Below are 12,916 nucleotides of genomic sequence, written 5' to 3'. Positions count from 1 at the left end.
TCTGCATGGAATTTCAGTAGCATGCATGATTTCTTCAGAAACAACACAAAACTAAGATAAAATAAGGGACAGAAGCCATGACTTTGCGTTCTTGCAGGTAGCACAGGAGGAAATGAAAAGTTGAAAGGTAATAGACATGGATGTAGATATGCAGGTAAAGATCAATTAGAGCAACAAATGGAGCTTCTGGTTCTATTTATGATTCCATGGCTATTTAGTCAATGTCTTCTGTCTTGTTTCTGCATAGTGAGAGGTCACATTATCTCATTAGAGACATGAGAAATTCTGATATCAATCAAATTCTCAACTATCTTATGTTTAATCAGCTGGGAAGTGTGTGTGAATAGCACCCCCTGAAATTGTGTATACACAATCTCTGTGTCCCCCAGTCCCATACCTAAAATAGCAGTGAAATCCCCGGAACTTTCTATATATCCCTGCACATAATGGCTTTGGGTCATAAGAGTTATTTAGGGAATAAAACTATAACTCAAAATAGCCTTTTTCATTTCATCAAATGACCCCCTTACCCCCCAGAGAGACAAAAAAGCAGAATCCAGCCTTCAGCTCAGATACACAGACAAGCCTTTTATTTCTCTCCCAGTTTACATGGTCACCTATCTCCTCCTGAACAGCAGTAGGAACGTTTCTAAGATTCAGATACTGCCCTTTGCTCCTGTAGCACAATTTGTAGGAGCCATTCCTTTTAGAAAGTAGAAGGAAGTAATAGTATAGGGCTTCTAAATTGTGTTGTAAATGGGGTAAGCAGTGGTGTGGAAGTCAAAATAACCTTGATTCACATCTGAGGTCTTTGGCCTTGGTGTCTATGTGATTTTGGGTAAATCACTTGCCCTCTTTAGTTTCCTCATCAGCAAAAAAAGCAATGACAGTGCTTGCCCATCAAGATCATTGCTAGAGCTAGAGAAAGTCTGGAAAGCACTTGCCATGGAGGATCGAACATGGCAGTCAGCCCAGCTTTCCTGCTCCCGTACACTGATTGTTTAGCATGTTCTGGACACAGCACCGAGAACCTGGGTTGAGTCACAGATTCTCAGATGTAGGATCTTACCCTCGAATGGCTTCCAATCCAGAACACTTAGATAATGACGGGTTATCAACAATGTCTCACTTTTTTCAAGTGCCCACACAGATATGGCCATTGATGCTCATGAGAAGAGCTCAGGGCCAAGAGAAATAGGTAGCCAAGGTGCAGATTATATGGTGAAGAGATTTTTTATACCTTGGTTTTCTTGAGTCGTTACCACAGCAGACCTGCATCCTTCTAGCACATCTTATCACCTGAGAGGTAACTGACAGGAAGCTCAGTGTCAGGTCTCACCCAGCACTGAATCCAGGGGTGGGGAGAGGGGTCTTGAAATCTCAGCACCTTCAAAATGGGGCTTTTTAGTCAAGCCCTTATTTCTCAGTGTTCTCTACCTAAAATCATGAAGACTCTAAAGAAAAGCACAATCTTAAATGTCAGAAGTCTGCTAAAAGATAAAACACGGTTGTCTGTGAAGTCAGCATTATAAATGATAACATATATCATAGTTTCCTGTGTGCAACCACTATGTGAAAATACTGTTTTTCATTTGGGAAGACACTAAAAACCCTGATATAAAACCCAACATCATTTCCTCCAGACGTGAGGGAAGCAGGCTAACAGTGTGTGTGTGTCGGGGGGGGGGAGGGAGAGAGAGAGAAGGATCTTCTGGGATGTGGACCCTTCCCTCCTGGAAGCCCCTGAGATTCTAGGTGGCGAATCATCTCCATGGTGATTCACATGTGGAAAAGGGAACAAGAGAGACATTAAATCGAGACCCGAACCATTTTAGGAGTCCTGTTCGGCCCAGGGGTCTATTTGCCCAAAGGGACAAATAGATTACAAATCTGCTTATTTGATTAAATTTAAACACAACTTAGGGGAGACAATTCTTTCTTATTAAATCTACCAAATAACCCTTAAGATCCTGATGTATCTGGCATCTCAGCCACTCATTCTGGGTGGTATTAAAAGAATGGAGGAAATCACTTGATATTTACTTTTTACTGTTTAGATGATAAGGTTAAAAAATACCTGTTTATGCTTTGCCATGCTTCTGGTTTCTAAATCTGAAAACCTTCCCTAATCACAAAGGATCTCATCAATGAATGTTCTCCCTACACTTCTGAGAGTTTATATTCATTCGCTTCATGCTTCGTAGATGATAGTAGGTCCGTGCAATTTTAGCATGACTTTTTAACATTTCAGTTTCTTTTTCAGAATTAAACTCTCCCTGCACATTAAAACTAAACATACTAGTAGAATTTAAAAATATCTCTTGCTGATCTAGAAATTATTCTCTCCTGTTCAAGAAGGAAAGACATGGGGAATAGAATCGTGGTGATAATCCAGCTGCACAGAAAGAATTCATATAAAACAGAAACAGACTCACAGACACAGAGAACAGATTTGTGTTTGCCAAGGGGAGGAGGGTGGGGGAGGGATGGATTGGGAATTTGGGGTTGGGTAATGCTAACTATTATATATAGGATGTGTAAACCACAAGGTCCTACGGTATACACACACACACAAAACTGAATCACTTTGCTGTTCAGCAGAAATGAAAACAACAATGCAAAGCAACCATACTTCAATAAAATATATGTTTTTAAAAGGGGAAAAATAGAGCATTTGTAGAGATGATGGATAGGCCCCACTTCTAGTGGGGATTTGAGCACCCAGGGAGGAGTCAGACGATGGTTTTATTTTACTTTTGTTAACAAGTAAACTGAATTGATCGTATGGCATTACAATGAATCTATATCAATATTTTAGATTTTAATGCTCTATTTAAGGGAAACTTATTTCCTTGCATTGATTTACCACCATTACCTTGAGACTGATTTATACTTCTTTTGAATTCTCATGTATTAAGGCAGGAATAGGAAATGACATTATTTCAAATTTGAGGAACAACTCAATTCTACTGACCGATAATAATGTGTTTCATCACTGGGTATTTCATTAAAAGATAAAGCAATATTGGATGTACAATTAAGAATGTTAGTTCTGCAGTCTATGGAGAGAGAATTATCTTAATTGACAATGCCTGGTATGTTTCTATGAGCAAAGTAGAATTGACTTCAAAATAGCTAGAGAAATGCAGACTTAAAGTTTTTGAAAGAAAAGACTCAAATTTAGATGGTAGCCTGTTTTGGGCAAAGAGTCATCTATTTAGAGTCTCAGAGTGAGATCTAGGAACCATGACAAAGTACAGCTTTATTTGCTTGTTTGTTTGGTGTAATTTTGTTTGTTTTGTGATATAACCAACTTCATCCTTCAGAATCTATAAAGTCAAATAATTTGGCCACTGCAGTCCTAGTGTTTTAAGTACCACAGTGTGAGCTGAGGACCACATAGGCAAAAGCACCAACCAGACACAGGTGTCATGAAGGCATCTTCTATAAAGCAGTGTCTACCCAGACATTTAAAGGAAAGCAGGGGAGAGCCATTAAGGGGTGAGAGCCCACTTGTTGTTTTACTTGTAAAATTTTCTTAAAATCATGGAATTCTCTAGTGGAATATCCTTTTAAAAAATAGTATGGATCTTTCTTGACTTAGGGTTATATCTCAATATTACATTCCAAGGAACCCACCGTAAGTTGAAAATATAAATTTAAATATTTAAATATACAATTTAAATATAAATAAAAATGGACTTATTATACCTCACCTACCAAACATCGCAGCTTAGCCTAGCTATACCTGAAGCACACTCAGAACACGTACATTAGCCTACAGTTGAGCAAAATTACCTAACAAAAAGCCTATTTTATCAGTTGAGTATATGACGTAATTTATTGAATACTATGCTGAAAGTGAAACAGAATGGCTCTCTGTTCAGGATGGTGGTAAGCATGTTAAACATGTTGGCTGTTCTCTCTTGTGATCTTGGGGTTGGCAGGGAGCTGTGACTTTACCTGCCTAACATGATGAAAGAATATCAGGCCACCTGTTACCAGCCAGGGGAAAAAAATAACTCAAAACTTGAAGTGTGCTTTCTGCTGCATATTGCTTCTGCACCATCATCAAGTCACAAAGATGTAAGTCAAATCACAAGCTGGGGACCATCTGTAGCTGTCATAGTCCGTTCAGACTACTATAACACAATTTCCTGCATTGAGGGCGCATTAACAGGAAAAATTTATTTCTCACACTCATGGAGGCTGCAAGTCCAGGATCAATGTGCCAGCAGATTCAAGTCTGGTGAGGATCCTCTTGGTACATAGATGGCCATCTTCTCGCTGTGTCCTCACATGTCAAAAGGGGAAGGAGCTCCCTGGGGTCTCTTTCATATGAGCACAAATCCCATTCATAAGGGAAGTATCCTCATGACCTCATCACCTTCCAAAGGCCCCAGCTACTAATATGTCAACATTGGGGATTGAATTCCACAAAGGAATTTTGGAGAGACACAGACATTCAATCTGAACCTATTGCAGCTATCCTTTCTCTTCCAGCTTCTACCTCCCTTCAACCACACTTCATCTCTAATTACTACAAAATGGTATCAATCTCATTATCACCCAGGTAACTTGACCAATCCCCAGTGCCCCATGCTTGAAATTAATCACATTTCATTCTGTTTGATCCACAGTGCAGTACTTATTTTGACCCTGTGCTATTTACAGAGTCCTGATGCAACTCTTCCTAGTGGATAGACATTGAATGACTTTATTACCATGAATTCAACAATTTCTCACTTGGTGAAACTACTGCAGTCCTAGAATTAACTCAAGATCCCTCTTCTGGGTACAGTAGCTAAGGAAACTACATTGACCTCACATCGAGCCATTCCAGGTCTGACTCATCACAGCCTCACCTTGTCCTGACCCCTCCTAGAAGGGAAAGGCAGAGATGCCAACATATGAAGGAGGATCATGTAGGAGAAAAAACAGCTTCAAATATAGCAAGGAATATTTAAATTAGTCTAAGGAGCTGTCACCAATCAGGCTGCTCTATAGGATTGACATGATAAAATCCTTCTTTTAGAATGATAACAGCACACTCTGAATGTTCTAGGTGACCATGTGGCTAGAAAATATAATTAAAGTGATCTTTTTAGGATCAGTCCTTTATATTGTTACAGATTCTTTCCTCTGGAGAGTATATGGGGATTGACAATCTATAATTTATAGCACCGCTGCCATTTCCCACACATGTACCCCAACCTGCCCACATGCCTCTGTAAGTGAATACCCACTGCCAGACACTCTTCTAGTCATGGGGTTACAAACAAGACAGACAGTTTCCTCATTCTTGGATGGTTTCTATATTAGTTACAGAGAGAGTGAGTAAATAACCAACCAAGATATTTTTACCACATGATAAATGTTATATGGAGACACAGCAAGATATGGGATAGTGAGTGATGATGGGGAGGGGCTGCTGACCAGGGTATGAGGGTCCAGGAGGAGCACCCCACACTCTGACCTGCAGGAGAAAGAGCCAGACATGAGGAGATATGCCAGAAGAACATTCAGGGAAGATGGATCAGCATGTGCAAAGGCCCTGAGGTGGGGACAGGCTTGGCATGTTTGAGGAAAGGAATGATGATAAAGCAGAACAAACCTACATGTGGTTAGGATAACAAACTTTAGACAGGTGATGAAAGATTGTGCTCTATATGTCCACGATCTAGTGAAAACCCCACTTTATTTTGTAAGTGATAGCATGCAGATGTTTGTGGTTTGTGTGTCCTGTAAGGACTGCCTCCTGAGCGGGGGAGGGCATGGGGAGGAGCTGGGTTTTTGGCTGCATTTCAGGCACATGGGCCTCTGGCTTTTCTCCTTTGCTCATATTGTGTATAATCTCCCCTAAGCATTTGTAATTAAAACTGAACCCAGAGCTCTAAGGCTGCCAGCTAAGGTAGCCGAAACGCAGCTGCTCTGATGCACTGAGAAACTGAATGCCTTTAAACGTTCCTTCAGGGCACGCCCTTCCTAGAAAATGCCTGCAGACTTGTCATTTTGAAACACCTAAATCAGGACATTTTCCATCATGATCCTTCTACAATTCTTCATTTCCCAACTAATGCAGGCCCTGAACTAAAGAGGAAACCATAGAAGATAATGCAGAGCAGAGCTTAATGCATATTTGATCTGTTTACGGCTTCACAAAGTCCTTATCTGGTCAGAGACACTTCTGCCATCAGTGAAATGTGAGGCCTCTGATATTGGAAATTCTGGATCCACTTCTAAGCATGTCATACTCCTTAGTCATTAAAGGAGATGGAAAATTCAAGTGAAGATCACAGCAGACCATTCTCTTTTACTTCTGAGTCATTGCATTGTCACATCCAATAGGAGAAGGGAAATTTCAGTCTTGTAGCACATTTACAGGTGTAGAGTCTACTTCCACAAAACTTCTAAAACAAGAGAAACTTTAGAGGTCAAAAATCTGGTTATAAGAAAGTAATACAAGATTCATTTGCACAGTTACATAATATATGAAAATGTAAATTGTTATTTTCATAGAATGGATGTAGGGGATAAATGGAGACAGCCACTGAATATAATAATTTTTGTAAAAATCTCCCTGAATTGCCTTGTTTTCAAAATGAACCACTGTGGTAATCCGAGCTTATTGCTAACAGGATATAAATACCTATTTGTTTTTGATGCCCATCTCCAAGGAGAAATACAGTTGTGAAGCTAACACAAATTTTGTTCATACTCTATATTTACATAAAAATCGATTTACTCTTTTAAATATCAGGTCAGATAGTTGGAAGACAACTATATATTTGTCAAATTTTCTCATCTCCAAGTTATCCCTCTATAGTCTTGGCTGTCATTTGTCACATGACTTGTTTCCTTCTTGGTAAATTCAGGACAAAGTATCCTTTCCTTGTATGGTTTCTTCACATACTGAGTATTACAGACGGAGCTTTCTGGGGGTCACAGTACCAAATCACATGTTAGCACATCCCAGATGGCAAAATATTTGCTCTCAGGCGTTTTATGTAGCAAAGGCATTACCTTATCATAAATTTTCAACTGAGTAAATATCCCAAAAAGCTAGCCAAACTGTGCTGAATATTCTAATGTAACTATAATTATATGATAATAAGTAAATATTACAACAGGTAGCCAAAGCTACTTCCTACCTGAAAGGCTGTGCAAGAATTAAATGAGAAAAGGTGTTCCAGAGGCTTAGTACATGAATTTACAAATAAGTCCTCCACTTCTGCTACTTTCCAAGAATGGATTAGCAGGTCCAGCAGTGAGGGAAAGAACAATTTCAACAAGTGGTGGAATCTGGGAGGCATTTGTTTATATGCACGTTCATTCATCAAGTGCTGACAGTGAATCAAGATGAATCACAGGTAAATCACGTTGGAGAAATTTTTCTTCTAGGAAATGAAAGGTGTGGGCTAAACTGAGCACAGATTAGAGTTAGCATCCCGGCCAGGCACAGATTCAAAAGCGGTGACCTTTCAGAGTGGAGAGGCCATCTCAGGAATGAGCAGGGCAGGATGATTTTTTTTTTTTTTTTTTTCCCAGCGGAGTGCTTTCAAGACTGACTTTCAAAGCTGGGAACTGCCTTTTCCGGGATAATTTTCCAGCCTCCGCGGGGGCACCCATCTGTGTAACAGTCCTTTGCTCTGCCTCTCCTAGGACTCCGGGGATTTTTCCTGTGGCCTCCCAGCTGGGGCCCAGGTGATCCTGTGCAGCTTCTCAGAATAAACAGCAGCATCAACAACCAAACAAAGCAAGGCTCATTCCATATCCCGTCCTTCCAGTCTCCTGTTCTTTCTGTAGGACTGGCAAACACATAATAACCCCAGAACAAATAGCTCACCTGCTAATTAGGTAATAGGACAACGTTAAGTGTAGACAAGAGAAGCGCCCAGTAAAGTGAAAGGAATCATCATGATTGGTAACACGATTGCCAATGAGTTTTATATGTTTGAACACTACTTTATACTTCAATTTTTAAAACATTTTTGATTTAAATTTTTTTTTAAATTTTTTGTAATGGACATTGACTAAAGAAGGGCTGGGGTTTCCAAATAGTTTCTGAACATCCAGAGCTGCTGAATGTCTATATTCTGTCACTGTTTTAAGGCGGATCTAATATATCCCTGACTGTGAGGTCTGGTCATGATGAGCTGGGAGTACTTGCAGCAAAGGGTGGCTGCCTTCACCACCTCTGATTCTCTCAGCTGTGATTTCAGGGAACAAATCAATACCAGGGGTTGGGGATGTAGTCAAGACTTGGGAGATTGTCACAATTTATAGTCACTTTTTCTTTTTCTAATTTTAGAAAAATCCCTCCCTGATTCTGAATCTCCAGCTGCATCTGCTTATTGTTTTTCTGTTGTGTTACCTTTCTTATATTGCCCTGTGAGGTTTATTCATTATGTGGTGTATAGGTCATTGGTTGACTATGTGGATTACAAATACATCTTATTTTTTTAAATTTCCTTTTCATGGTTTCCTTTTATGATGATTCCCTTTTGCGTGCCATTTAAGAAATGTGTGCTTACCACACAGTTATGAAGATTTTTTAATGTTGTTTCCTTTTTACATTTTACATTTAGGTCTGCAGTCCATTTGGGTGTGATATTTTGTATATATTATGGAGCAGGGATTGAGATTTATTTTCCCATTTAGAGATCCAGTTGGCCCAGCACCATCTACTGAAGAAACCATCCTTTTCCCCAAGCCCTGCAGTGTGACTTTTGTCATAAACCTAGTGTCTGTATCTCTGCAGTTTTGGAGATTTTCTATTCTGCTCCATTGTCTCTTTAACTTGGTTTGCACTGATTAAACATCATTTGAATTATTGCATCTTCATAGCAAAATGTGACACTAAGTAGCATATGATCTCTCAAGATTGTCTTGGGAAAAACAATTGTCTTGAAAATTCTCAGCCCAGATCAATTCCATCGGGTTCTATTTCAGGCACAGAGTCTTGAGAAATTCCTCAGTTGTTTGCACTGTGTAGTCAAGCTTGGCAGTTACTTATCCAAGAACTTTTGAGTAGTTCCCTATGTTTCTAAAGGGGCACCTGGAAAAGCCTATCTATGGATCAAATGAAACTCATTCTGCAAAACTCACTCTAAAAATCGGTAACCAAATGTTATTCCTTGGAGAAAATCTTAAAATCTGATAATCTGGTTCTCCATGATGGGTCTCTAATAGTAACTCCTTTGTGGCTGACACTTTTCTGTTGAATTTACTTTTCTTTCCTCCAATTTATAATCAAGTCTTCACTTTTTGATTTACTGTGAAGCAAGAATTTCTAGATAAACCAGAAAAGCTATTTTCTTTAAAGACCTTTCAAAACCCCACAGCTTTAATATCTACTTGTTACAGTGTCATTGTTAGATTTAAATTTAGTGGAAAATGTGCTTCTTATTAGTTCTTCAGTTTTAAACTCATAAATCCCTTTCATTAAATCTTTTTTTTTTAAGATTTAGCAAACTTCCCAAGCATTTGATAATATTAGTGTGAAAAATTTGAGCTCCCTGAGAGTTACTATGGTGACTATTTTTTTTTAAGTGTAAAATGTAGTTGGAAATAATTGTTTGTCATTCAACAATAAAAGCTGGGATGATACTTGTATTCAAGGACTTCTACCACATGCAATAATCCGAGAATGCCCAGATTATTCTTAATATTCTTTCTTAATATTCTTAGTGTCAAAACATTTAAATACATTGAAACATACTAGTAGAAAATGGCCAGATTAAGAAGGAATGAAATGTAGCAGGCAATGTTCAGCGGCTACTTAATAGCTAACCTCAGACAAATTAAATATTGGAATGATTTGATAGGAGTTATTTGGTTCCTCACATGATCATATTTACAGTTAAACTGATGAAAGCCTGTTCATTAAGGTAGGTTACGTAACCTCTGAGTTCTGCTCTTAGCCCCCTTGATTTTTCATTGCCTGGTTGAGCTGTGGTTGTAGCAGGCACTCTCTGAGGTAATGCACAGAAAACATTTAAACAACTACAGGGACCAAGTCTCATGTCCTCAAAGGCTTATAAGCAGGAGGAATTACGTAGGAAGCAGAGGCATGAGGAACAGGTTAGGAGGAAAACCAGGGAGCAAGGGTAGGTGGATGAAGCCCATGGTGTGGCAGAAGAGGGACATATTGGTGAGACTGGCAAGGGGGGGATTTTAGGATTTGTCTGATAGTGGGAATACAAATGGTAGTCCAGGTGCATGGCTGTCATTCATCGTCCAGATGCTATCTTTCAGCAGAAGATCCTTATAAGAATCCTGGGGCTGCAATTTACTCCCCCTCCAAAAAAAAGGTCCTGTTCTTTGGAACTGCTCATGAAATCTGAGGATTGACAGAAGCTGGGTGTTAAAAGTCCCAGCCTGATCAAGGGCTTGAGGGGGTTTTGTGGGACTCCGCTCTCCCTCCCACCTTTTCTGTTACCATGTTGTTTGGGTCCTGCACTCAATTCTCCTGGTGGTGTGGGATTCCCCACGGCAACCACTGAGCAATGCTCAGGACACCAGCTGTAATTCACTTCCATCCTGACACTCTCCACCTGGAGTCAGCCTCAGATTCCACAGGTAAAGGGCTCACACTCGCAAGAGTATCCTTCACCTCACAGGTCAGTCTGTTACCTCTGCTTCTGATGCACTGGTTATAAATCAGAGGCTCCCAGGGCTCCCTCCTTGGGTTTGAGTCATTTGTTCGGTAGCTCACAGAATTCAGGAAATCTGTTTATTCACTAGATTACTGGTTTAGTAAAGGATGGAATTCAACAGCCAGATGGAGATGCACAGGGCAGGATGTGGGGAAGAGGTGCTGAGCTTCCATGCCCCCTCTGAGCTCACATATCTCCTAGCATCTCCATGTGTTTGCCAACCCAGAAGCTCTCCGAGACACTCCTTTTGCATTTTTGGTGAAGGCCTCATCACACAGGCATGGCTGATTAAATCATTGGCCATTGGTGATTGATTCAAGCTCCAGCCCCTCTCCCCCTCTCCCCAAAGGTCAGGAGGTTAGGGCTGAAAGTTTCAACCCTCTAATCACAGGGTTAGTTCTCCAGGGAACCCATCCCTAGGTCTGGTCCAACATTTGCCTCATTAACATAACAAAAGACGCCCCCCCCCATCACTTAGGAAATTCCAAGAGATTTAGGATCTCTGTGCCAGAGGGAACAGGGACCATATAAACATTTCGTATTATAAATCACAACATCAAATATGTAGATCTTGAACACTAAGAGCTATCCTAATTCCTCCTAAGGGAAGTTACAGTTAAGAGGGTGAATGAGATGTGGGTTACCTTATAAAACCTGGTGGGGAAGCCAAAAACTCTTCTTGCCCAATTCTGATTCTGGGCCTTTTCTTAGTGGAGACCATCATTTAGATAAGCATCTTCCCTTCTCTGTAATCCAATAAACCCCACCAAGTAAACAGAAGATATCAGGTGTTGGAGGGTCCCTTATTTTGCTGGGATCCTTCCTAATTTCAGCATAGTTCAATTTCTCTTAATACCTTTTGCTTTCCACTGGGTAAGATTCCTCTGCTCTCATTTTATTCTTTGGTTTATGGGACTTTAACCAGTGTGGATGCAAAAAGTTTGAATTTTGATCGTGGTTTTACCTAACTATATTACCTCAGATTGCAGTCATCAGATATATTAATATGTGTGTGTATTTAGTGAGTGGTATAATGGTGGTTTTATCTGCCAATTTAGTTTCCCCAGCAAGGAACTTATGGCCTGAGGTTCATCATAATACTGTGCATATAATTGACACCAAATTTGTTTCACAAATATGGGCAGTTTGATATGGATGAAGCTGTTAAAAAAAAATTCCCAAATGTTGTATGTTTTCTTTCTTTTTCCTCTTTTTTCTGGGGGTCAGGGAGTGGTAGAGTTTTATCTTTTAGCACCAGAGAACACTGCTATAACTTATCATTCAATATTTGTGCATGAAGGATTACAAAATAAGTCATTATAAAAATTAGCACGAATGGTGAGACAATTTAAAAAATAATAGATTCAAGATATACCAAACTCATATGCTTTTTTGTGCATTTTCCGTTTCAGGTCAGAACTGTGGAGGCTTAGTCCAGGGTCCCAATGGCACCATCGAGAGCCCAGGGTTTCCACACGGTTACCCCAACTATGCGAACTGTACCTGGATTATCATCACAGGAGAGCGCAATCGGATACAGTTGTCATTCCATACCTTTGCTCTCGAAGAAGATTTTGATATTTTATCAGTTTACGATGGACAGCTCCAACAAGGGAATTTGAAAGTGAGGTAAAGTGTTGGTTCTTCCTATCATAGATGAGGTAGCAAAATTTGACATACTTAGTTTCTGAAACTTAGTTGGGATTAACATTTGAATTGAATTATCATAAAAGAGCATTTTAGTTACTCTAAAGCAAAAGTAAGGACTGTAGATGTACGGACAATTTTTTTAATAACGAAAAATATAACTTCTTCCTGAAAGCAATCACTGACTTCATTTATAGGCATCAAATTGTTCAAGATCTGTAAGACAGTGTTGCCAAGGTAATTTAAGTCAAGTTATAATACACCATTGTTTTTAAGCTACTGTGGATTTGAGAGAAAAAGTACAAAGGTACATGCATGAGTACAATTTAGAGACAACAAAAGAAACTTTGATATTGTCAGAGAATGCACTTAACACAAAGAGCCTAGAAGGTGGGTGGGGGAAGAACATGAAAGAATACTGGAATTCTTTGGAGAAGTTTTGGTTTTCACTATCATAATATATTCCATTTCCAATTAGTTTTCTCTTTTGATCTATGATTTTCACCATGAAGAAAGAAAAATATTTCCTGGATGATTTTAAGTTATATTTTTCATTTATCACTAAGAAAAAAAAAATTGCACCTATACAACTGTATCCATTTTTTCTTTAA

General features: G+C 39.4%; 1 protein-coding gene across 1 annotated transcript in view; it reads left to right on the top strand.

Moving 5' to 3' along the window:
• Positions 1–12,916, top strand: part of CSMD1 (CUB and Sushi multiple domains 1) — a 1,882,041-nt gene that overhangs the window by 343,248 nt on the left and 1,525,877 nt on the right. The window contains 1 exon segment of the mRNA XM_021075826.1: positions 12,071–12,287. Within this exon segment, the coding sequence (XP_020931485.1) occupies positions 12,071–12,287 (217 nt within the window).

Source organism: Sus scrofa, chromosome 15 (genome assembly GCF_000003025.6).
Source record: "Sus scrofa isolate TJ Tabasco breed Duroc chromosome 15, Sscrofa11.1, whole genome shotgun sequence".
Classification (NCBI taxonomy): Eukaryota; Metazoa; Chordata; class Mammalia; order Artiodactyla; family Suidae; genus Sus; species Sus scrofa.
Note: the sequence above shows the minus strand (reverse complement) of the source record. Positions and strands in the feature narration are given on the sequence as shown.